Genomic DNA, 26,895 nt, shown 5'->3' on the forward strand with positions numbered 1-26,895 from the left:
ATAAAATGCATGAAAAGAATAATTCACAAACATGGTGAAGCCATCCCGGCAGTAACCAGACTTTGGATTGTTACCTGAACGCTTATCCTGCAGCACTGGACTAGACATAATGATCTTTTCAAGTAAGGAAAAACACACCACTTCTACCAGATGTGCCTCAGAGCTTTCAGTTAGTTGTAGGTCACTTAAAAATTGGGACCTCCAGAGGCAGAATGCAACTGCACTGCAAGAGAGCTGACTTGGTAATGAACAAGTCTGGCACTTGATGAATAATCAAACACCACTCTATTTACACAGCAGTGAGCCCAACATTACTTGGCTTGCCAGAATGAAATAATAAAAGCCTAAAACAACATGGTGTAAATTGTAAATGGTATTTATATTCTGCACACTAAAGCACTGCAAGAATTCTGCACTCTAAACCACCTCTTTTTGTTAACTGCTGAATAAAACAACAAAAGAAGTCACACTTACTCCTCTTTCTTGATTTCACTCCCAGGTAAGAGCTTGACATACGACTTTGGAAACCAACCCCTTCCTCCATGTACCTCTCCGAACCACCAGTTCTCCTGCTGCTCCAGGACAGTAATGATATCATTCTTTGAAAAATTCAAGTGGTTATCTTTTTTTGCAGTCCAAGAGCAAAGTGCTTGTGCTTTTAGGTTCTCGACAGGCTGCCCCTGTAAGACAGAAGTGGAGATGTTCATTGACCACACTACCCCAGACTGGTGCAAATGTTAAAACCAAACAAACACTGATGTATCTTTTATTGAAGCTTAAGCAACTCCATTCCTACGTGATGGCTGAGTAGGTTTTTTTTGCATTGATGTTTGCATGCAACTCAGTTTCTTATTTGTTAGAAATACCTCCTGCATCTAACTATAAGTGAGAATTATTTCAGAATTACAAAACATGAGCCTTCTTGTTCAATAGTCCCTGGAAACATGGAATTATATCAATGCACACTAATGGAGCATTCAAACAAGCTTCTTCGTCCTCTAGCCTGTTCAGTGCACCCAGCTTTAGCAAAGTTGTGTGTTGTTTTGGCTTCTCTTAAATCATTTTAATGAACATGAATCTAAACCACAGCAAGTTCCCCACTCTCACACAATGTACCTGCCCGTGAACGGGTGAAACAGATCCAGGGGACACAGTGCGAGTAAAAGCTGATTTCTGTTGCCAGGCTGTATTAACATTCAGGCTAGAAAAGGGGATGTTTTGGTAATCAGATTCTTCCGCAGATTTACTTGGTGAAAGTGGTCTGCAAATGGAACACAGGCATATTTACCAAATTACAATTTTTATTCAGTAAGTACCTCAAGCAGAGTATTTTTTTTAATATATATAAAACAGATTTGCTATACAACGGGAAACAGACTATCAAATACCTAAAAGTCTTAGCTTGGAAATTTTAAGGATGTTCTTCAATATGTTTTATGCCTTTATATTTTAAAAACAAACACCAAGTGAAACTATACAGCACACTATGTACTAGCCAAATTTAGAAAAAGCAATTTCAACACAAGCATAACAAAAACTCACTCTGAAGCAGCTGAGGTAGTAGATAAAGATACTGTAGGAGGAAGTAAGGCTTTCTTAGGAGATAAAGCTTTTTCTCCTTCTGGTATTTTTTCTACATAATTGCATGGAAACCAACCAAAATGTCCTTGAAAACTCCCATAAAGCCAACCAGGCTCTCCCACAGTTTTTTCATCAACCTATGGACAGGGGGATAAATAAAAAGGAAATAGAATTAGCAGTATGAAACAAATGGGGTACCTGGTGTGTCAGCACCTGCTGGCACTGAACTAAGCAGTGCTCACACAAGGATCAGCATTTTCATTCTCCCCTTTCAGAACTGAGCTGATTTTGCCCTGTTCACAAAACAGGGTAATGATGCAGCCACACTGGTTTCAGATACAGGTAGAGACAGGCCTCAAAGACATTATATTCCTCCAAACAGGTCCCAGACATGCACATGGGGGATCTTGTAGTGTATCTGGAGCCACTCTGGCTTGCCAAAAATTATAGTGCATTGTGTCGTGTTTTGCTGAATGTGCAGCCCACAGGCAGTGGCTGGAGAGCCCAGCAGAGCAGGGAAACAACCATTCTGCTTACAGGTATAATTAACTGTGTCAGCTGACTGCAACCAAAACACACCCAAAAGTGCTGCTGTTTACTGTATGATTAAGTATAGAGCATCCTTAAACATTCACAGCAATACTGAAGCTTCTATTATGCTGCAAATTAGCCAGTTAGTGAAAACTGGCTAAAAATTAGCAGCTCAAAATACTATCAGCTTGTTAGCTTAGCTGAGGTTTGGGGTGTAAGAGGAGGAGGAGGAGGTGGCAGCTGTTAGCCCATTTCTGAAATCAGGCACCAGTAGTTAAATGACACAATTATAGCTGAGAAGGAAGTCAAAACAAAACCTTCTTCTCTTGTTCCTTCTTCCAGGCTTCGATGGTATGAAAATGCAAATAAATGGTTTAACATTGTTAAACTGAAGCTTAATAGTCAAATAGTGTTTTAATATTTTGTACCACACTGCTTTGTAATTCTCCCTTATCACCTACCTATATCACTTATAGTCTGACTGAGGAGGAACCATAAGTACTTATACATTAGATATAAATATTAATTGTATTACCACAGCTGTAGATCAGTTTTCACAAGTTCACCTGAAGGCACAGGCTTTCAAGACAATGTATGCTGCCAAGTGATAGAATTACAAGAAATAACACAGATTTCAACTGAGATGCCACAAGGTATTTTCAGTCTTACAGTCCTGCTGTAATATTATATATAGCAAATTCAGCTGAACCCAGGAAAGTGCTACAAAGAAGAGACACTGAATAAATTACTGTAGGTATCTGTCTGAGGAAGGATTTATAAAGGACAGTCAGCAAGAGAATCATAGAATCATAATGGTTTGGGTTGGGAGAGACCTTAAAGATCATCTGTTTCCAACCTGTCTGCCAAGGGCAGGGACACCCTCCACTAGACCTGTTTGCTTAGAGAGGCAGAAATCTATGTTAAGAATATACTGGAAAACAGTATTAAAATTCAGAAGAGCCTTTAACATCTACTTGTTAAATAACTAGTTTGATTTTAATTCAAATACCATTAATTAATAATTCATGTCTCTGTTTACTGTGCTCATATTTCAAGCAGACACTTACAAGCCAACTTGTACATGTACAATGAACTGCAACAACTACATCATTTCGAGTCTACTAATTTTAGAAAGTTTATGTTTAGCATTCACTATGGTTATTTTTAAAGAGATTCTCAGCATCTTTAGGATTTGTAAGATTCAAAGAAATATTCTGGCTGAACTAACCCTAATTTCATCTATTTAAAAAAAAAAAAAAAAGCAGCAACCCAACTTAAATTTTAAGTAAACATTAAAATATATCAATGCAATGCTTTTGACCCTTATGACCTTGTGCATCTCAAGGTCATTTTTGCAATTTAAATGTGAATGGCAAATCTTACCTGAATTACATCCCCAGTATTAAAGCTCATCTCATCGTGGTTCCTTGCTTCAAATGGATACAACGCTCTGTAATTTACCAAGGCAACAGAATTCCTGGACTCTGCAACAGTAACTGCATTGCCTGGAAGGATAAGAAAACCAGTTACCATTTTGATACAGCTGAAAGACAAGCACTTAGTTGGAGTCCCATCATTTATCTTCTCATCTTTCCTTGCCACTCTGCTCTGTGGCTGCCACTGGCTAAGCCAGTGCTTTAATAGAGTCTCATTTAATACCATCATAATTTTCCAAGTTGAAAAGATACCACTGTTGCAGCAATAAGTGTTCATCAACATGTCTGAAGATTTTATTTAGAAACCTAAAATAGCAAAATATCACGGTTTATATTTTCTTTGCATCTCTGTTCTGCAATGAGTTACTAACAGTGAATGTTTTACAAGGTATAGCTGAGGTATGCAAATATTTTTCAGCCCTGTTCTAATTTGGTTTTTGCTGAACTCAGTGATAAAAGTGGCTAATAAAAATTGGCAAGGACTTATGAAGGATGAAACTAATCAAAAGTGTCTTTAGTGCAAATATTATTAAACCCCTATTTTTCCAAGTCCCACAGGCAGTTAGGTCTAGTCATTCAGTTCTTTGGTTTTTTTTAACATGAGGCATTGAGTAATGCAGAAACAAACTAGATTTCACTATTAATAAATCACTTTGCTGAGTGTTACCTGCCCATCTCTCATCACTGAACAAAAAACTCCATATTAACATTCTTTTTTAATGAAAGAAGGTGCAAGCCTTAAGAAAAAGCCAAAATATTACTCTTTCTAGTATCTGTGATTTGTTGATCACAGTCACTGGAAGATTTGTCATCAGTCATAGGTGCCAAAAACTGATAAAAGTAACCTAAGTTAATAGGATGTTTTATAACTAACTACAGACGTGAAACATCGCTGGTTTGGGTTTTTTAAATTATATCTTAGACAATGTCTAGGCCTGCCATGACATCACATTAACAATAATACATATGAAGAATGAAATAACACTCAGGAAAATAAAACCCATTAAAGCAAAAATGAAACAGACTAAGATTACCTTCATTTTTCCAGGGTGGCTTAAGACTTTTACCCTCTGTTGGTTTCAAAAGATCTGCAAACTTTTCATTTATGTTTATTTTAGAAGTGTGTTTCTCCATCTCTTGAGAGTTGGTTGCTTCTTTTATCTTTTTCATTTCTTCATTCTGCTTACGCCTCTCCTCAGCTTCTTTTGCTATTTGTTCTTGCTTTCTTTTATCTTCTTCCAGTTGCCTCTGCCTTTGTTGTTCTGCCTCCCTCAGGATTGTGGCTTGTCTACTTTTCTCCTCCTCTGCAAGAAGCTGTTGTTTGTTTTCCCTTTCTCTCATCTGAGCAAGTGCTTCTTCAGCTTTCAGCTTTTCTTGGACTTTTTCCTGCATCCGGTCTTCCTCCAGTCGCTTCTTTTTCTCTTCCTCTTCCCTTCGAATATTTTCCTGCCATCGGTTCTCCTTCTCCCGTTTTGCTTTCCTGAAAGGAAGGAATGAGACAGGTAAGAGAACATTCATATAAAAATGAATGAGATTGTGTTCCTAATTGATGGTACTTGTCAGCAAAGCTCAGTCTTGATCATTCTGCTCTCCGGGCAATCAGCTCTTCCATAGGAGACTGTGCTTGGTCTTAACATGAGTGCCAGTATATTCCACATAAAAACAACAAATGGATTAAAATTCTTGGTACAGAATGTAGTTCTGTGTTGCCACAGGGTTATTTCTGCAGTACCTTCATGAGCATTTCTGCCCATCTGCATCCTGATGAGCAAGAATTGATCTGTTAATTGAACCAAGCTGGATTTAGGCTTCCCACCAACATCCTATCCAAATTCCTGATGGGAAACAATCATTTCAAAACAGATTAATTTCACGCAGGTACATACATAGAAATAGCCTTTGAATACTGATCTTTGCTGCTGGAAGTATTTGCCTTCAGCAGTTGCAATACCCTAATTCCTGCCATGGCCACTCTTCAGCAGAGAGTGAAAATCTGACTGTATTCTCTGTAATTATTTAGCTGCTATCCTGTGCCCCAGCTGTCTAAAGAAGTTATTATCCAATTCAACATGATTAAAAATCATTGCAATGTAGCTGTCATTTCTTCAGAAAAGAAAGGATCTAACCCTTTGGGCCACCTTCTGTGGAGGTTGTTGAGGAGGGACCATGTCTAGATGAGACCATTTCATCAACTCACTGTGGGAGATCCACTTCCCTGACGGGCATTTTACTGTGCATCCAAGCACATGGCAGGACCTAGTAGAAGCTGTGCAGTGATGTTGTTACCCTATCACATAGCTGTGTTCAACCAAAAAATTAACACAAAATAGGTAGCTGATAGCAGAAGGTCCAGAGAGAGGGGAAAAAATTGAGTGGCATCTTAAGACAGACAGAACCAAACCTTAAAAACTAGTTTCTTAATCAGTCAAACAAAATAAACCAAAACTAGTCTGGAGCAAGACTATGAGAAATTAAAAGATGAGAACAGTAAGATATTGAGTGCTTGATACAAGATTGGGCGGAGCAAAACCAGGACACATGTAAGTGAAGGGATGATCCTCTCAAACAGAACTGAATTTTCTCACTGTCCTCCCTCCTATAAAAGGAACCAAATTTAAAATTCATAGGTTGCTCACTCATCCAGCTTTCCAGACTAGCATAGGAATTAAGCAGTCAATGCCCTTCCTTAAGGAAGTATCAATCTCACAACTGCTGGGATATACGTGACAAAAACCTGGCAACTGCTCAGTCAGAAGTGCTTTTAAAGAAGTCAGATGTTTGGAGGCAACCGAAACAAGACAGAATATATGAGGAATTTTAAATGTCTGAAGATTATCTATTAAAGGTACTAAAAATCCTAATAGCTAAAAAGTGACTACTTGGTTTATTTATACATCAAAGCTGAATTACAAAGTTTGCTTTTATCTTTGTTTCTAAACAGATTGGAAAGAGGAAATTCAAACCATCTTACACCAGTGGTAGTCCACATAAAATGTTTCCTCTAAGCAACCAACAGGACGTATTTTTACATTCAAATACATATATATATATATATATGTACACATACATATATCTTAAAAGTCACTACAACATTATTTTGCTTTAAAAACTGCAATGCTGATACATTCAGCCATGGTACCTTGCAGCCTCATCTTCCAGTCTCTTCTGCTGTACAAGTTCAGTTCTTCTTTTTTCTATCTCCCTTATTTTGTCCTGTTTGATCCTGTGGAGCTGCTCCAAGGCTAATTGCTGTGTGCTGTAACTTTCTCTCAGGTCCTAGGGAGGGAACACAATGAAGTACATCAAAGGGAACAAAGCCAATCTTTGAGAAAAGCAATCCAGGCATTTTAATGCTTTTTGAACCAAGTTTTAATACAAATGGCCAAAGCAGTATTAAGTTATTAACAGTCCTTGGAGGTCACTGTAAAGAAGATCAAATCAACAGAAGGATAAAGGGAGATGGCAAGTTTGCAAAGTCAGTGACGTATTTTAGGCTTTCAAAGAGCCCTTCCAGTCATACACCTGCTGGAAATGCCAAATATAACAGAGAGTGGAAGACACAAAACTGAGTGTTCAAACACAACATTATCTAAGGGCAGAGAAGGCAGTGAAGCATATTTTAAATAACTACAAGGAGGCAGATTTCAGCTGAAAGCCAACACAGTACCATAAAGTTGAGAACACATCCCTGCAGTGGGGGGCTTGCCTTTGTGATGCTTTCTGAATGATCAGTCCCATATTTAAATCAGAAAAACTTTAAAAAACTACCCAGCAGGCTTACCACTGTGGGAAGCCATAGCTTAAAGACACTAACTCTGACTGGAGTTCTCCTGTATTTGTAAACTTCACAATTTTAGTTTTTTTCTTTTGAGCACATCCTTCAAATCCTATTCCACCTCCCTCTGATAACAACCGTTTTTCAGAGCAAAACATCAGCATGAATCCTTGGAATAATTAAATTTACAGAAGAAAAAAAAAATCAACAATAATAGAATTACTTTAGATTGTACTTCACCATGTTACAAAACATCTGTAAGATAGAGTGTTTTTTCTTAAAAATCCTATTGATACACATTGAGCAATGCAACAGGATCGATCTCATAAATACAACCAAAGCAATTAAGAACGATCCATTCCCACTACAATGTGCAACTCTATCAATAATCATGTTGCCTAAGAGATACTGTGTAATTTACAGGACAAAGGCAAGATAACAAGATTGCTGTGTCAGTGAAAGTCTCTGTAGCAACAAACTAAATCAAGCAATTGACTGCAATTTCCTCCCAAACATATTCAGCTGAGAATACTTTTTCTTCTCATTTTGTATAAAAATTCAGGGTTGCTTCAGAAGCAAACTTGCATTATAAAAACTCTCATATCTTTCATTTAAGGACAGAAAAACCCTTATGCAAAATGAAAAGCTCAGTAAAGTAATTCTGACTTTCTTTTCCACTCATAAATTATTCTCAAAGTCAGATTTCTGACCCCAGCAGACAAAAGCAGTGTTGAAGAAAGACGGCAAGTAGGTTTTTAGTACTGGGTTAATCTGGAGGTTGAACAACATTGTGTTTGCCATGTCATAGGTCATAATCTGCATACTGATGCTATTTCTATACTTTTAAACTTGGATAAGAATCCATATACCTGACTCACAGCTTCAGATGCATGGATACATGGAGACAGCAACAGATGAAAAAGTGGGAGAGGACACTGTTTTCATCTGAGACAATATTTTTTTGTTTCACATTACCTTAACTAAGAAGAAAAATACCTGGATAAAACAATTTAGTGGACAGTTTATTAAGAAATAAAAAGTCAATATTTTGCTATCAGTATTTTGCAGTTTGGATTTCTAAGCAGGTAAGAAAATGTTAAGTCTTTAAGAGGATGTAAAAGCTAGCAGAAAGAAAAACAGCCTATCAATTGTCTATTAGGAAAATGTATTTAATAGAAGTTGTACAACTAAACAGAAAGGGTAAGCAGAGAAAAATTGCGAAATAATTAAAAAACCAAAAAAGCCAAAGATTAGAAAATAACCTTAAGTAAGAGGAAGAGGTTGTTGAGACAGCTTAGCAGAGACAAAAGGCACTGAAGAACAGAATCATCCATATTCTCACACTGTAAGATAAGGTAGATAAAAAGCCAATTAATCTTTGCACTGTATTTTGAAAAACATATTTGAGGGAAGACTGAATTGTGGATGCAGCCACTGAACACAGCAAGCCATGCAATAAACAAGTAACTGAAAAAGCATGTTGTATGAAGCCATTTCTAAAAAGAAAAGAAATTCCTTAAATGTTTACAAATTTTTGTGTTTTTTTTTTTTTTTTAACTGGGAGAGTGCAGAGCTCTCACTCTGATCCATCATTAATCCATTACTTAAGGAAAAAGTTCCCATCAGTGCCACTAGGAGTAAGCTGGTAAATAAAGTTAAGTGGATGCTACCCTGTGAGAGGTGCCTGAGGTTTTAGACAAGGCAAGAGTGGCCTCTGAAACAAAAACACCTTCAAGGACAGTGGTCAATAATTCATAACTTCTACACAAATAGGTGGCCTAGGCCTTAGGATAATACCTAAGGATTAGGTGATCTTTGGATAATACCTAAATCTGCCACCAGATTTTGTACAGTGTACTACGAGAACACGTGCTTCTTTTAATAAAAGTTAAATGTTCAGTGCACAATTCAAAAATAATAGCCAATACGACCTCATAATGTAAGAACAGAATTTGCAAGGGTCTGAAAAACTTTAATTCTAAATGAAAAAAAATATTCTAGAAGGCAAAAGGTGAGAGTGAGCAACAGCTGAGTCATGCAAAGCAATGATTAGCAAGAGATTCATATTTTAGTACGTTAGCAATAGATTTAAGTGCATTTTTATTGTATTATTTACTCCAAGACTTTTGGTAACTCTTATTTGACACTGGAAGTTGGGGAAAGCTTTTTGGAAGTCTGGTAGAAGTGGCATCAATCTTTATGACCGGATGAAGAAATAAAATATAGTGCTTACAGGTGTAAGATATTTAGGTAATGCACGTACCTTAAGCTGACTGTTAAATTCATCCATTTCAGCAAGTTTAGAAGCAGTTTCCTTCTCAAGGGCATCTAATTGTTCCTTAAGTCTTTGGCATAATTCTTCCTTTTCTACGGACTTCTTGGTCACTGAACTGACTCCTGTACCTGCATAAGGAAAGACAAACAATTTTACAAGAATTTCTGTTTTCACTATTTTATTATTTTCCTAATATAAACACATTCCTAACCTCTTTCCTCAAAAAAATTCCTTGGTTCACCTTTCTATTCATATACAGCTTGAAGAAGAAATGGCCCCAACACTGAACTGAGACATACAGGCATTACATGGAATATATACAGAATAATTTGCAATTTGGGTGTGGTTTTTTTTAATATCAGACCAATTCATAGCAAACGTCTCTAGACAGTGACTTCCAGTGTGGTTTGATGTGAAGACCAATGTAAACTTTACATGAATTAATTCCCTTGAGTCTACACTACCAAAAAACAGACGAATTTTAATACTATGGGCCACATAGCCTGTATACGTAGATTTTCAAGACAAAGTTTCAAGCAAAATCTGTGCTTTCTTGCAAAAATGTGTTTGTTTACCCCTTATCTAGAACATGAGGGGAAAAATGGAATGTAGATGAAACAATGGCTTTAACTGAAAAGATATAGAAGTGAAGGTGTTATTAACACATTTGTATCCTTCAGACTTGTTTACAAGAGATGAAAAGTCAGCAGTGCAAACAGAAGAGAATTCACTTGCAAGCACTTACTCTGAGTGTTTTCAAGTTGAGCATTTTTTATCCTTTCATTTAACAACTGCTTTTCAGGAACCAAATAAATTAGTTTATTCTGATAATCCTGTAGATATTGAAGGGAACATGACAAATTTTTAATATTGTTTATAAATCAGCAAGTAAAAATGAGTGAAATTTCAAACATAACTTCAACTCATATTAATGAAACATGGATGCAAGTTACCATTATGGGGTAAAGGAAAATATGACCTCTATACTCTCAATAGAAATAGTATTAAAATTGAAAGCTTTTGACCCAAAAGCATTAACACAGCTGGAAGAAATTTTAACAGACATGTTAAAAGTGTAAATATTATCATGAGACCATTTAAGTTGACTGCCCTAAGCTTAACATAAAACAGTAACAAAAAGAAAAGATGTTTCCCTGACGTGCAAAAGCATTAATAAAAATACAGTACAGGATGATTCATGGTAGTCAACTGATTTGAAATAATTTATGTCTTGTTATTCAAAGAGAGGGGAAAAAAAAAAAAGAGCAGCAAGGTAATTCAGCCTAAAGATTAACTTGTTCTGGATACAGGACAACACTCCTCATAAAAATTTGAGTCTGGAGCCATAAAAGAACTCATAACTGAAGAGAAGTCCCTTTAATCAGTTCACAAAAGACCAGCTGCGGTTTTGACAACTGTTCTCATTTAACTATCAGCTCACTGTACTATATATAATCATTTCTTTAACACCACACATAAGCTAAAAACCTCTGCTGTGCTGACAGCCTTTCCTCTCTCCACTATAATCCAACTGATTCCCTATTCCTCCCTATGGGGAAGCATTATCAACAGTGTTATGGAAACAGAATACAGTAAAGGAAAATTACAAGCTTAACAGAAAGTTACATACCTCAAGCTGTTGTTGTAGTTGCTTGACTTCCATGATTCCTTGGTCATATTTCCTATCTAAAGCCTCCAGTTCAGTTTTTCTAGCTTGCTTTTTGCTACGAATATCTTGCAGTCTGCCTGAGATTTGCTTATGTTTGTCGGTCTAGAAAGAAATCAAAGACAGATTATACCACATATGGAAAAAGTCACTTCACTAAATCTGTGGGCAGATCAGTTCACAATCAATTCTTTAAAACAACCCAAAATACCTGCTTTAGATTCCTCACCCAGAACAGAGTGAAACTCCTAGTGGGCCATTAATGCAGACATTAAGATTTGTATAGTTTAAAATACCATATTTCAACATGTGTAGTGAAATTCCTGTCTTACCAGAGCTTCTAATTCAAGATTGAGGCTCTTCTTTTTAGAGGTCAACTTGACAATTTCTTCTTGTTCCCTGTTACGTTGATTAAGAAGTTCTTGGCGACGAATTCTCTCCCATTCCAATCGTCGCTGGCGCTCAAGTTCTTGCTTTGCTGCCTGTACAAAAGTTACATTACCTTAAATTACAACAGAGATGCAGAACTCAGAGACCATAATTTAATGTAATGTGCTCTATTTCTGAACAGCATAACAGCAACACAACATAATGTCTTCTGTAAAGTGCTTTTATATACTTCAGCATCAAAGAAGGCAGGAAGTGATCCTGTAAGATTCTTCATGTCATGCTCCCAAGCCTGGATGAAGAAAAGCTACATAATTCTAATTGTAGCTATGGAATACTGCCCAAAAAATATCACATTGACAGATACTGCTCGAAATCTCCTCTGAGTATTTCACAGAACTACATAAAACAGACAAGTCTGATGCATGTGCTGAGACACCAAGTAGTAGCAAATTTGTCTCAAGTTCAGCTGTCAAAATGTTATCAATTATGAATTCAGTACAATCTCGTTTGGAATACAAATTTTTGCAAAAATCCAAGAAAATCTCATCTGTCCTATGAAGTATCTGAAAATCTTTAACCCATGCCAAACACTCGATTCATCTCTAACAGACACAATGTTTTCAGACACAAATGACATTCTTTCTCCAAGACCATCTGCCAGTGGCCATGCGAGGGGACAGAACCAAAGTCAGCGTTCAAATCCTGAATGCTCTGCCAAGTGGATACTGTATGATTGTACACATTCCTTAGAGCAATAAAAAATAAATTCAAGAAAACAACCTCCCGCCTTTCTATTTCTTTCCTCCTTTCTTCTTCCCTTTGTCTTTCCAGCTCTCGTTGTCTCTCCAGCTGCCTTTCCATTTCGAGCTGTCTTTTCCGTTCCTGTTCCTGACGTTCCCTCTCCCTTCGCTCTTGTTCTTCTCTCTCTTTCTGAGCCTTGCGTTCAGCCTCTCTCTGTTGCTGCTCCAGCAGGACCTGGCGGCGTTTTTCCAGCTCCATATTTCCCCTCTCATAGTTGGCTTTCCTTTTGTCCTCAAATGTCACTAAAATAAGGAAAGGTTGTTATTTCTGTTCGGTGCAAAACACTGCTCTCAAACAAACACCTCACTTATGCCACTAAAGATAGATACTTTTTGGCAAGCTCTGGTTGCTCAATCATGGATGATGTAAGCATCTTGCACTTGTTAAACTATTATTTTTCTGTTCAAAAATACCTCTAAATTTTCCTAATTCTATTCCAATTGAAACAAAAAAAAAAAAAGAAAAAAAAAGGAAAAAAAAAGAGTTGCAGTTTACGAATGACCACAAAAATGACTTGAATGTTAGAGGAAAGCCTCTAGAGTCTAAAAAATGAAAGAGGAAAGAATGTTACAGGAAAACATAAAAGAACAGCTTTTACAAGCTGGGAGAAGACTGTCTGCTGTTAAAAAGGTTTTCCAAGGTACAAGAAACATTAAAACACAGACAAAGGGCTTAGTTTTTAAGGGTGTTCCCTGCAAGTCCTCCTGGAGTTAAAACCATCAGAAACCAAGACAGGATCAAGCTCAATTACTGCACACAAGGATAAAAAGAGATACAAAGCAATGGTTTAGGCCCCCAGCAACCACCCTGCCAGAAAGAGAGGCAAGTCCTGTCTCGCAGTATGCATGTAAGAGACCTGTGCAAGTAGCACGAGAGAGTCAACAGTAGAATCTGTGTTTGTGCAAATTGCATCCAGTTTTCAGAGAATTAAATTACATTGGAACCCCCTGCTTTCAGAATGTCCAGAACAAAGTAATGCCAGGGAGTTTCAACTGAAAAAAAAATTGCAGTAGCATCGTGGTATTTGGCTGTGAAGGATTTATTTTCCAAAATACATTATTAATCAGCACAATTTTCCTTTCCTACAGCTAAAAATAGCCCTTGTTTCTGCCTGCTCAATTCTATTAGATGTAACAGGCTGACTACATCTACTTAACAGTCTTCCTATCATCCAAGTTAAAAGGGATTTAGCTCCTGAAACGAAGCTCTCTACAGATTTGATTGTGTCTTCCACTCTCTACAGGTTTCAGTGCCTTTCAGAAACTGTACATTAAGGATGTGAACCCTCTTCTACCTGGCTGTTTTTTCTGTGGCTCCTCCTCTTGCACAGGCTGGTAAGATGGCAGAGTTCCATTTATATTTTCAGTATATTTTCCACTCCTGGAGGGGAAAAAACCCAAACCACCATTGTTAGAGGAACAGCACAGTTATGTTCAGTGCATTATGTTTCACTGCCCTCAGTGATTACCTGAAGGAAGGTGGTACCAGCTCGAGAGGCAGAGTCAGTGGCAGTGGTTGCCCAGCTTTGGCCATGTCTGTGAGGTGCATGGCCAGCACAAACTCATCAGCCTTCAGCTGCCCATCTCCATCAATATCAGCCAGTGACCTGCAGGGTTTTAACAGCAATACCAATTAGGAACAAACAGCACAATCCCTCACAAGTGACAGCTGAAACTATTTACTGTAATTTTTAAAATAGAGAATTCCTGTGAAATGTTCTGGTAAAAATACTATTAATAACATGAATAATTGATGAAGGGGATAATATTTTTTTAATAATGTACTGTTATCCAGATCATAGAATTCCAGAATGGTTTGGGTTGGAAGGGAACCTAAAGATCATTCAGTTCCAACTCCCTGCCATGGACACCTCCCCCTAGACCAGGTTGCTGAGAGCCCCATCCAGCCTGACCTTGAACACTTCCAGGGATGGGGCAGCCACAGCTTCTCTGGGCAACCTGTGCCAGTGTCTCACCACCCTCACAGTAAAGAATTTCTTCCTAATATCCAATCTGAATCTGGCCTCTTTCAGTTTGAAGCCATACCCCCTTGTCCCTTCACCGCAGGCCCTTGCAAATAGTCTCTCTCCATATTTCTTGTAGGCTCCCTTCAGGTACTGGAAAGCTGCAATTAGGTCAGCCTGAAGCTTTCTCTTTTCCAGGCTAAACAATCCCAATTCTCTTATTAAGTTTCCCCAAAATACTGCAAAAAGGATAGGAAAGGGTGAAAGATATCTCTTGATTTATTGTATCACCAATAGAAGAACTGGGAAGAGAATCCAGGACTGCTCTTAACCAGCTCAAAAATGCTAGAAAACACTTTTTCAACTGTTTTTTTAAAGCAAAAGAAAACATTATATAAAATTACATCAAATTCTACAACAGGAACCTTTGCATAGAATTCTTTTTCCCCTTTGTGTCTCCTTGACAGTGTAGGGAATACATGAGCTGCCCCAGAGTACCTTTCATTGGGTAGGAAAAAGATCACCTACACCCTCTAAGGAGAAGGTGACTGTATAATCAGCTTATAAAATGTTTCCCATGCAACTGGGGGGTGGTGGTATGTGTGTGGGAAACCAATGAAATGGTTCCAGAGATGCAGGCAAGAAAGATCTTTGAGAAAGGATCCTGCTATCTACGTACATACTATTGCTGGAATGTATCCTTAGACTGCAATTGAGTGAAATGCTTAACAAAATAACTAATCACTAAAAAAAGCAGTAAAAAAAAAGCCCCTATGAAAAACAACAAAACAAACAAAACAATCCTCATCACCCACACATATAAACCACAGTGAAAAACAAAAGCAGGAGATGATGAAATGTGATTTTTGTTATGTTCACACACCAGCAATATTCACATATAACAGCACCATTATTACAGTAATTACCATGAATACAGCACCCAATAAAAATATTACTAATTCCTTACTTTGGGCAAAACTGAAACTTGGGCTGTTAATCCTCTCTACATGGGCACACAGACCACCTTGCACGGGCTACTGATACCTTCAGGATACGCACCCAGGAGAAAAACAGACCCTACACACCTGCTTTATTCCCCCGCACTCTGGAGCTGACCTATACAACCCACACTCCCTGTTCACCTTTGCAGCATGTAACCAAACAAGCTGAACAAATAAAAAGAACATTATGGCTTGCTGCTGCTAAAGACAAATGACTGTCTTGGGATGCAGGAAGAAAGGAAGCTGAAGAGAAGATGTAAAGCACCAAGCTATTGTGAATTCTGCTGGGCCACTAAATCTTATGCATAACATCTGAGTTATGTCTGAAGGTGTAACCTAAACTACCACGGCTAGCAGGGCAGATTATTAAAAGCCTTCAGACAACTGTAACCACTTCTATCACCACAATAAAGGCAAGTCCTAACAAATGTGTAGTATGCAGGTATCTTTATGGAAACCACAGTAAAACTCAAAAAGGCTGAAGGGTTACTTAATTTTCAATCTTCCTCCATATTTTAAAGCTAACAAGCTAGTTTTCAGAATCCTACATCTGAAATAAATGAACCCTCATTTCTGATGAACTAGTGCAACCCTGAATCAGAAACTGAAATTAGTAACTGTTCTATTACACGGACTTTAACAAACAGAGTGAAAAATTATGTCAAGGTGTCTTTTGGAAATGTAACTAATGAACAAACTAGTTTAAGTAGCAGCTTAGTTTCTGTTTATGATTTTAGATCTGTGGTGTCTCTTTATAATTTCTTATTTAATAAAGCACATTTCCTCTATTAACACCATAAACACACTGAATTTCTAATCAGTAACCAAACTCACCAAATAGTAGCCAGCTGAGTCTGTGAAAGGTTTGATTGCAGAAGGGCATTCCTTGCTTGAAATCCTTAGTGAGAGTGTGAAAGATTTTAACCAAAATAAGCACTTCATTCAAAGATTCACGAGGCAAAAAATGGGTCATGAACTGGGGCATGTTTATTTTTTGTATTAATCTAATCCATTTTCATCAGTTGGTTTTACTTCCAGGCTTAACAACAGGCATTACAACCTGAACACAATGAAGATATAAGTATTCTCGTGTACATTTTTTTCACTCAGAGGACCTAACAGGAAAGCTGACATGAAAAAAGGATATTTATGGTAATCCCCACAGCTGTTACAAAAGCACAGCTGACTGTCTACCTAAACCTTCAGCTAGCACACTGGAAAGCTGTCAGCTTTCTTTGGTAGCAAAGAACCATATACCCTTCTAGGCAGCTTGATGGAACCTTCAGCCCCAAATCAACTGAACAAGCTAAAAAGCATTCTTATATTAACTTCATGTGAAGTCTTTTGAAACCACCATAATGCTGTGGCACAGCACAGATGTCACTGCAAGTCAAGAAGGAATGACTCCCTTAAATTACTTTGTAAAAATTCCAAATAAACCCCAGGTATCTAAGCAATGACTAACACAGATACATAGGAGCACATGGCACAAAAATGATTGTGAATTTCCCCCATTTTCAAAAGAAACAGTCTCAGTTTGAAAAATGCCTGCTGACTTTACAGAGCTAAATTCCACAGCCTTATGGTTAGTTCTCGGGCTCTTCTACTTCGATCCCATCACTGCCATGTTTCTCCTCTTCCCTGCAACAGCTGCTGTAGCTTCCCCAGTGTATCTGGCTTCTCCAGGTCTAACACAGAGCCCAAGTCAATGAACTGATGGTTATTTCCATTTCTTGGCTGGCTGAAACCCACTCTCTCCTGCACAGGTCTGAATATCAACACTTTCATCTTTTATTTCATATGCAAGTCAAATCCCAAGATGGGATTCCATCCCTCACCCTGTGATGTCCCAGAGGCAGAAAACAGTATTTTTTCCCAACCATACCAAACATCATACTCACCTGATAAATATCCACTCATACTTTTGTCAAGACTGTTAAATTTCTGTCTGTATTTTAATCTGGAGGCCTGAGGAACTGCCCAGTCTGAGGTTGTAATCTTTGGTGAATTCCCAGCTAGTGATGCACTAGAGGAAGAATTTGAACTGCAATATAATTTCAAAACCAAACAAAAAAAAACCAAAGCAAAAATGAAACCAACCAACCAAACATTAAAATAAAACCAAAAGAGAAAAAGAGATAAAGAAAGAACTCTAAGTCACTTGGCTTGGTAGGCAGGCTTTGGAATAGAAGATATATAGCATTTTCTGATAATATGAAACAACTTCCACAAAGTTTTACCTCTAATAACTTGCTACAAATATTTTCATCACAAATACGGAATTTTACTGTGAAAGTAGGGACACATATTTATAAGGAAACTCTTGAATTGAAGATCTTGTTCCTTTAGTATCACAGGCACTTATGCCACATAATTCATCATTTTACCACTGCAAATTATAGTATAGGAAACCATAGGAAAACACCTCAACTTTCCTAGGAGTGTTTACAAGGACTGTGAAGCCTTGGGCAGATGTCCAAGTAACTTCAAGAGGTATGCAAATGAAGAAGCATGAGAATAAAAATGCACCTGATAAACTCATAACCAAAAGCAGCTTCTGACGCTGTTTAAACCACCATATTCCATCTCTACCTCTTCTATTACTGACAATGACGGGCTGAATGGAGCTTTTCCAACTCATTCAGCTTCTGCAGAATGGTGCTGATGGAGTGTTCAGATATACCTATGAAACTTCCATCTGCTACTCCCAGCATTCCCAGTGTCCCATCTTTGAAAATGAGACAAACCCAGGGGCATCCAGCCTGCCTTGTTCAAGGTAATCCCCTACCCTGTCAAGTAAAAAACTATTGGAATTGTTATCCAAGGCGACGGAGAATGGTGATAGAAACAAAGCCTTTCCAGCAGGATGCTGGACAGTCATCCTCTGCAGAGAATTGGACAATATGATGGTGAAAATGCTGCCAACAGTAACACTGAAGAAGAGCTACCTTGCAACACTATAGCATCACCAAAAGAAAGCTTTCTGGTGAAAAAAACCACCAAAGAAAACCAGAAAGATTATTCCAGACACACACCATGCCTACAGTCATCTTACATCTGCTAACGTGAGGAGCCCAAATCCACCCCAAATGCCCTGTGCAGGCAGCAAATGGGTGCAAGAGCCTCTGAGTCACCCTATGGAACTGAGCTGGGGCTGAGATGCCCTCTGGACTGTCTTTTTGGAGACATCCCTGGATGCCCAACTGGATAGATAAGCCTAGTCCCTCACTCTGTCTACAGCAAAGCTCTAAAATTAGTGAACTAGAGCAGCTATTATCAAGATTCATTATCTTCCATTATTCATAAAACAAATTCACACATAAATATTGATAACAAATCCTATTCTTATATGGTTGCTGATTACATGGTGCTCTCTATAATGAATGAGCACATCAATGCACTTTTGCTTTTATAACCACTTGGTAATTTTTACTTCTACTTACTAAAGAGGTACATCTCCTTCTTTGTCACAAAATGGTTAGGGTTGGGACAAACCTGTAAGACCATCAAGCCCAATGATCAACCCGGCACCATCACCACATTCACCACTAAATCATGTCCTCAAGTGCCATATCCATATTTTGGCACCGCCTTCTCTCATTTCAAGTCCTCCCCTACTTCAGATAGTTTTTTGAGATTTACTGAAAATATTACTTATTGTGCATATAAAAAAAAAATCTATTTTCAGACTTGGCAGGTCAAATTAGATAAACTAATTTTTAATGACTATATCTTAAAAACAGAAATAATCCCTAAGTTTTGGAAGGTATACTACTTAAGAGCAGGACACAACTTATATGCTGAACTTTCATACCTGCTAGATCCTAAATCAATGAGAGACTGTGCCTTCTGTATATTAGAACCACCAAACCCTCCTGCCACAGGACCTAAAGAACCAGTATGAGGCAGCGCTGAAAACAAACAAACAAAAATAAAAAATAAACCCAAAGAAACTGTGAAGCAACCAGGTATAAGATAATGCTTTATAATCAACATTCAAGGCTTTGATAAAAGAAAAGCTAATTAAGTGCCTTGTTGTTAAGATTAACTAGTTAGAACAGAATTAACGCGTAAACTTTGAAAAAAACACCATTTGTGGGTTGTTTTTTGTTTTGTTTTTTTAAACTCTCATGCACGTATTAACATCGCTGTCTGAAATTAGCCAAAGAGAAAATGAGATTCACAGTTCTGAGAGCGAGTACTGGACTGTTCTATACTTACTTGAAGAGAAAGGTACGGACAAAGGCTGCAGAAGGCTGGATGTTCCATTTGGCAACGAGGAGGTACTGACAGAAGGCACCAGGGGAGCAGAAATAACCAAAGGAGGAATGGAAGTCATGGAAGCCAGAGACATGGGAGCTAATGGTGTGATCGTAGACACAGATGTTGGCATGGACAGATTTGGCATACTACCCATTCCTAGAGCAAAATCCAATAATTCATGATTTAATATTGCAGAGGCTTCAGCATGAAATTGGGTCCCTTATGCTAGGCAGAAACTACACAAAGCAACCTGTGTCTGGAACACAGTGAGTTAAAATAGATGCTCATGTATAATATCTACCTTTTCTCTAAATTTAGACAAGACAGCTCACAGAGGAAAATATACTGAAGAATGTGAATTGAAAAAAAACCTTTATGAACAAATTCATTCTCAAGGTAGATTTAGTTATTATTCCACAACAGAATAAGAACTACTTTTCTATAATTGCAGCTATTACTCGTTCTTCAACAAACCTTTCCCCATCTGGCCCCTGAAAGAGAATTACAACACACCTCAAAAGCTGTGACAATGCTCTACAGGGAAAAGCTGATGCTGTTTCTGAACTCTCTTCCAAGTGTCAGCCTTGGAAGAATCCATAGGGTGAAAAGTCCTTCCTTAGGGGCCAATGTTTAGCAAAGGGTTTCTTGAAGGCAGCTGCCCAAGGAAAATAAGGGCACTTGAATTACTGGCTGAATGTTGTGCAAGACAACAGGTGAGATGATGGAAAGTTAGCAGGAGGTAACTGCAGGCCAACCACAGCTCTCTGTAAATGCATGCCCTTGTATGCAAACACACGAGGGCAGGCATTAGTGAAGGGCAGGCATTCTAAATCATGTATGTAATTAATATATGCATACATTTAATTTCAGCATGGATGTATGCACCAATTTTTTAATCCAGATGAAGTTATGGATATTTTGTTCTACAAAACAACAAAATAACAACAAACATGCACTGAATGCCCAAATACCATCAGAAAGGAATAAAAGTTAAAGTAATTCTGTTCAGTTAATCATTTAACCAGAGCAGACAATCTGATTCACTTTGAAAAAATGTGTAAAATAACTGTTCTACCAAAATGCTGATCTTTGACTAAATTTGACTTCAAAACCCTCATGTATAAATAGGTGAATGAGTAGGAGGGAGACAAAAAAAGACCACGAGTACAAAATCAGAGCCTGCGAGTCAGATGGCAGACCTGAATGGCCTTCTTGCACCCCATGTCAATATTCAATGGAAGGTTTTTCTTTATTATTAAACATCTTCATAGAATGAAATTATCAAAAACATCAAGAAAGTGACTTGATGAATATCCTAAATAGGAATATCCTGGGGGTTTTTTTCACTGAATCACTAAACTTTCATGGTCAGATTAATGCTTTTATTTGGCTGCAATTAACTGTAGCTTTTTACCTCTGAACACTAAGTAATTATATATTCATAAGTACCAAAGCGAGCAGACATTAGTGGCGAAAATACTGGAGCTTGTTTCATGACAGGAGGGAGAACTGCAGGCAAGTGCTGTCCTTGCAATGTCAGCTTGATGAGTTTCATGGCTATAGAGAACTCCTGTTGATCCATTTTTCCATCCTTGTTCAGGTCTGATAGTGTCCTTAAAAACAAAATAAAATAAAAATTAGAAAAACCCATGAGGAAGAAACATGAATTTAACTTTTTTAATTAACAAGAAGCTTTTCTATCAGATTTATTTACTGGTTTTGTACAGGAAAACAAAAAACTTGCTGCGACCATTTGCTGACTTTCTTTTGACATTTATACCCTCAGAAGTTTAAGAAGTTTCACTACCCACTTTGCAGTCTTCTTCAGAGTTCAGTTTTAAAGTTGCTGTATATTAAATACTTAATTCCTGAGAAAGTAGGAAAACATTTGAAAAACCAGAAGTCTCCTGCCCAGGGATACACTTGTTGCCTCCACTGCAAACTTCTGCTATGCTTTTTTCTATGCTACTAGCCAGAATAATTATTTTAAATTAACGTTGGTAATGTAAGGAATTAATGCAAGAATCTGAAACAGGATGCAGGAGGATGCAGAAATCTGCTGAGGGCACTTTCATACACCACTATGAAAACTTCATTAATTCAACAACAGCATAAGGAGGTTTTTTTAAGCCTGATATCCACAGTGTTTGACACTTTTCCAAATAAACTTAAATACAGCAAGAAATTCATGTAACAGTGCATATATAGCCACAAAATTTCTGGTCAGACAAAAAACATGAAATATTATTAATACTTAAGCGTGCAAGGACCAAGTTCAGGAATATAAATAAAATTAGGAAGGAGGAAAAAAAAAAATCCAGACAATGTTAAGCTACATTTTCTCTTTCATTCTGTTACATTCAGCATAAAACCCCAAGGCCTCGCAGAAAAATTTCCTTGCATTCTTTTCTAGGCATTTAAATGTCTGGTTCAGTGGTGAACAGGGTGGTGGTGCTGGGTTGATGGTTGAACTTGATGACCCTAGAAGTCTTTTCTAACCTTAACTATTACACGTGTCTGAAGAAAAAAAACTAACTTGCATTTAGTTTCTTTAATATTCTTTCACAAGTGAGTTGTTCTTAATTATTAAGAGCCTCAACTACGTGCCTTTTAGCCCATGTATGTCTTGGTAACAGCCATGTTCCCCAAAATGAACACAGGATTCTAGTGAAGACCGAGGAGTTACAAGGAAGAAAACATCTGTTTCAAGTGTTGCCATCACCATGGATATGCTGCAGGGAACAGCACTCTTCCCAGTTCCTGTATTACAGCACTGGTTGGTATCTCACAGTGTATTACAACTGTCCTTCTACTAACCTTTTCACTGGCTTTAGATTTTTTCTTCTCCTCTGCTTTCAGTGTATTTTCCACTCCCAGTCTAGTAGCATGTAATTTTTCCCACACTTAATCTTATTGCCACATTTTAGTGGTTACTAGTATTTCAAACATAATTCAATTTGGTATATCGAGCAATTCATTAACCCATTATTTACATATTTTTCCTATATCCCTATTTTAAGTGTTATTTTTTTAACATCTTTTTCTATGTTATTTAAAATATAAAGACCAGGTTTAACAATGACCTTCCCTCTATGAAATTTGCAATTTATTTTCTTTTTCTGTTTCAAGCACTTACAGTTTAAAAGGGCTGTGTCCAATAAAATCCAATTTGAATTGACATCATAAGAAAGATTTTTAAAATACTACTTTTTAATTAGGTGTTGGTACTCACATGGGCTGAATCCTTCCTCTAAATTCAGTAAAATTAATACAATGACTCAGATAACACTTCTACCTTGACTGCTGAAAGCCTCTGTGAGACAACACAACATACCAAAGATGGGAGGTGCTCAGCCTTCAAGTACTATCTTTAAAAAGAAAAACAAGCAGTAAAGAATGCCTTACCATATTTCAGCAAGGATTGAAGCTGGTAGTCCTGATTGCAAAAAAAAGGTACGTGCTTGATCACCTATGATAAACAAGAGAGAAAGACAGCCTTTTACACCAGAGACACAGATTTTAAGATGAGCTCAGCACTCTCTCGGGGGATCAGATTTTCAAAAGGAACCAGCACACTGGATGCCAAGCTTTCCAGGTTTTTTTTTCTCAGCTTTTAATGCTGTTTACAGTGATTGTCAGGTACCCATGTACCATGTAATCCCCAATCCTCGCTCTGAGAAGTGACTTCAGATAGCTATAAAAACTTGAACAGGTCACAAATCAATAGCTGCCAACAGTTTAAAAGATGCAAGACTTAAAGAAGTAAAAGTGACTGAAAATTTAGTCCTGCTCCAATTACTTTTACAGGAAAGGATAAGCATGCTATTTCTTTCCTTCTCCTCTATCCCCAGTAAAAACTAGGAAAATACCATGTTCTAAATAATAATCTGTTCTGTCAGATAACACCCACTATTTCAGTATTTCAGGAAGGGAATGGGAACTGTTGTGCAATCCCATACCAAGTTCCACATCAACTGGTACTGATCATGCTGTAAACAAACACAAAACACTCACAGTGGTGTTTATGCTTACCTCTGAGTGAATTACAGATGCTTAAAGCTAAGACTTCAGGTTATTCTTTCAGCTCTCTCTTCCCTTATATTTATACACAACCCTTTACTTCAAGCATTTGCCAAATAAATAATGAAGCCTTCAGATGCATGTGCAGGTAAGAGCCCAGTTGTGGCCTAAAGGCAGTTTCCAGAACTGCCTGTTTTTCAGCTAGAGGTAAACACCAACCTCCCGGCGCTGTCACTTAGCCTGAAGATGTGCATGTTCCAAACTGACAATTTCCCACTCTCTTCAGTCCTTTCCAGCCCCAAAATGGGAAAAGCAGGAGCAACTAGACAGGGCATTAGCAGATAGCTGGGTAGGTAGAAGCAATCAGGGCTGGTCTTTACTGCCCACACACAAAGAACAGGGCATTCTTAAATTAAGTCATCTTTACCAGTGAACTCGAGTGTTTTCATGATATCACATGCAGATTCTTACATTTAAAACCTGCAAGTTCTGAGGTGCATAGCAACATGATCCAGTTGTTCCACAGCTGAATGCAACTGGAACTGACAGCAGGGCAGTGCAAAATGCCATTAGTGTATCCAGAACCTGCTGAAGGCCCAATGCATAATAAATTCCAAGCAGTCACTAACAAGGACAAGCTGTCAGCATCTCTCTCCCTGCCTCCTCCTCCAAAACAAAGATATCTAACAGCACAGTATTCTCTAACACTGCTCAGACAGAGGAGAACCACTTCTGGTGTCTCTGGCGTCACTTGCCACAATAGCTACTGTAAGTGCTCCTTGGCAGCCTCCCATCTAAGCACAGATTTTGCCTGATACTCTGGTTTCTGAAACCAGACAGAATGACAGCACAAAGCTGGTAGCTGCAGAAGTGATAGGGTTAATGGAATAGTGCTCCTGTGCCAGACCTTAGAGGAAGGCTTGTAAAGTTTACTAATAACCCGTGGCTGTTTGCCTGAAGAATATGGTTATTAGTCACACAACAAAGGGCTAGAAATAGGATGCAGTTCTCAAACTGTTTTACAAAGATAGGTATGTGTACACAGAAGTTAATGTGTAATGCAGAGCCTCAGACCAACCTGTAATGTAGCCTCCCGTGGGTTTAAGGCTATCAAACTGCTTGTCATGCTTGGCCCGCTCTTCGGAGGTGATGGCCCATATGTTTGGACCTCCTGAAAAAAAACAAACCAAAACAAAATTCCCAGTGAACAACCTTTAAAAAATAAAGTAAGGCGCTTGCAAAATAAAAGCTTGGCTTCTCAAGAGACAAAGTTAGATGTGGACACACCCAGCCCCTACCAGTTTGGCAAGGACGTTATGAAACACAAACCTGCTTCCCAGATGTGCAAGCGGAGCTGAGACAATCCCTCAGCCAGACTGCTTTACCCTCGGCTTTCAAACAAGCTCTGTCGTCCTTCAAAGCTGGTGCAAAGCAGTTTCCTGTCGCTGCTGATTGTTTGCAGCCTGGGCAGGATGCACATGTCTCACCATACCCTGTGTGAGCCAAATACTCCCCTGGTTCACTGATAAACAAATCGCATTCAGTGTCACTCGGGTTCTCGTGCAGAGGGGTAACACCCTCCAGCTGCCAAGAAGGCTCATGCTTGTCTTGTCAATAGTCTAAAAACAAAATTGTGACTGCTAAAAAAAATATGTTGGGTTTTTCTGACAAAGGAGTGACATTCTGGGCTTTTTTTTTTTTTTTTTTTTTTTTAATAATATACCATTTCAACTTCACATTTTTTGATCCTTCACAAAGCATAAAATATTGCAGCCACAGGGCAGCAAATAGAAATTGCAGGGAATAGTCATGTTTACAGAGCTGTGCTGATAATACCAGGCATAACCAGAGAGACTTTCAGAAATGCTCCAACCTGCTGCATAAAGGTCAGGGTGTGTGTCCTTTGCAGGAAAAGCAGTTTGCCAGAAATAAGTGGGTTTGGTTTTTAAGTAGGAGGAAGTTTCAGTCGGGAAGTTCTTGACAAATATTTAATTTTTCATATCAATGAATGTGAGAATTAGCCAAAATTCTGAATGGAAACCCTTGAAACAGCATTAAAAGGTTATTACTTCAAAACATCTCTAAAATTACCTTCTCCAGAGCATTACTACTTCCAAAGAACTGTTAATCTGTTCAAGTATTTGTATTGCTCACTAAAAGACAGTGAAGGGAATAAATAATTCTTCTAATAAGATACCAACAACTTGCCTTAGAAACCACAGCACTTTGAAAGGAAGTTACTATAAAATGCTTCCTCTTTTCCTACATAAATCTAATTTCAAAGCTTTAAACCTACAAAATTTCAAGAGCTTTTTGCACTCTTTTTTCAAAGAACAAAGTGAAGGGACTGCAAGCTGACGTACTTGCCATATTGACACAGTAATAATGTTAATCATCTCTCATCTGTCTTTATCCATATAAGCAAAGCCATTTTCAAAAAAACCCTTAATGTCTCCTCTCAAGAAGGCCCTGCTAAAACTGCCATTCTCCTTGCATGTGTACAGATTTAATTCTTTACCCTTGCTCCTTAATAGGGAAATACAAATAGTTAAAAAGGCCAAAACAAATCAGAAACTCACTGGGGAGATGACTGACAGAAAAGACGTGAGGGCATTAGGATACAACCTCTACACACTTCAGTTTGGAGCTTTGCTTCCCTCTCTTGGGGATATACCATTTTTTTTTTTTTTTTACTGTGGTCTCAGTGAAAGGGTCTTCTTCCAGGTTGCACGTGAAATTGCACTTCAACACCTGCCCCCTTCTCTCTTCTGATTAAATGAGTATAAATAAATCTAGATTAGATACTGATAATAAAGTGAAATAAATCTAAATCAGATGCCTGTAAGTCGATGGGCAGTGAGAGCATTCCTGTAATACACAAATAAGGACAACTCATACCCAATGGCAAAAATTAGAGCAGCACTTAGATCTCTTTAAAGTGTTAATTTTAAGATACAAGTGGAAAGTGCATGACATGGTTATGCTTATAGACATTGTCTGGACAAGATGAAGAAATGCTCCTAAAGCTGCCAGCAGCAACTTCAGAGAACTTGACCATTTTTTTCATTTATGGAAAATATTAACAACATCCCATTTTTCTTATATTAAATACTATTCTTTAATCATCTTTTGAAGCAGGCAGCTACAACACTCCTTGGATTTTTAAAATTGATGCCTGAAGGGTTAAGACCAC

General features: G+C 37.9%; 1 protein-coding gene across 1 annotated transcript in view; it reads right to left on the reverse strand.

Moving 5' to 3' along the window:
- ITSN2 (intersectin 2) overlaps positions 1 to 26,895 on the reverse strand; it is an 83,376-nt gene that overhangs the window by 26,523 nt on the left and 29,958 nt on the right. The window contains exons 3-23 of the mRNA XM_017812986.1: positions 24,781 to 24,873; positions 23,088 to 23,151; positions 21,132 to 21,295; positions 19,641 to 19,838; positions 19,234 to 19,330; positions 17,321 to 17,463; positions 16,254 to 16,317; positions 13,924 to 14,061; positions 13,750 to 13,835; positions 12,435 to 12,697; positions 11,597 to 11,746; positions 11,229 to 11,369; positions 10,344 to 10,431; positions 9,587 to 9,726; positions 8,586 to 8,666; positions 6,688 to 6,824; positions 4,583 to 5,028; positions 3,496 to 3,617; positions 1,543 to 1,718; positions 1,117 to 1,261; positions 475 to 680 (exon numbers count right to left, since the gene is read on the reverse strand). Coding sequence (XP_017668475.1) covers positions 475 to 680; positions 1,117 to 1,261; positions 1,543 to 1,718; positions 3,496 to 3,617; positions 4,583 to 5,028; positions 6,688 to 6,824; positions 8,586 to 8,666; positions 9,587 to 9,726; positions 10,344 to 10,431; positions 11,229 to 11,369; positions 11,597 to 11,746; positions 12,435 to 12,697; positions 13,750 to 13,835; positions 13,924 to 14,061; positions 16,254 to 16,317; positions 17,321 to 17,463; positions 19,234 to 19,330; positions 19,641 to 19,838; positions 21,132 to 21,295; positions 23,088 to 23,151; positions 24,781 to 24,873 — 3,142 coding nt within the window. The remainder of the gene's footprint in view (positions 1 to 474; positions 681 to 1,116; positions 1,262 to 1,542; positions 1,719 to 3,495; positions 3,618 to 4,582; positions 5,029 to 6,687; positions 6,825 to 8,585; positions 8,667 to 9,586; positions 9,727 to 10,343; positions 10,432 to 11,228; positions 11,370 to 11,596; positions 11,747 to 12,434; positions 12,698 to 13,749; positions 13,836 to 13,923; positions 14,062 to 16,253; positions 16,318 to 17,320; positions 17,464 to 19,233; positions 19,331 to 19,640; positions 19,839 to 21,131; positions 21,296 to 23,087; positions 23,152 to 24,780; positions 24,874 to 26,895) is intronic.

The sequence above is a fragment of the Lepidothrix coronata genome, unplaced genomic scaffold, assembly GCF_001604755.1.
Source record: "Lepidothrix coronata isolate B3197 unplaced genomic scaffold, Lepidothrix_coronata-1.0 Scaffold39, whole genome shotgun sequence".
Lineage (NCBI taxonomy): Eukaryota > Metazoa > Chordata > Aves > Passeriformes > Pipridae > Lepidothrix > Lepidothrix coronata.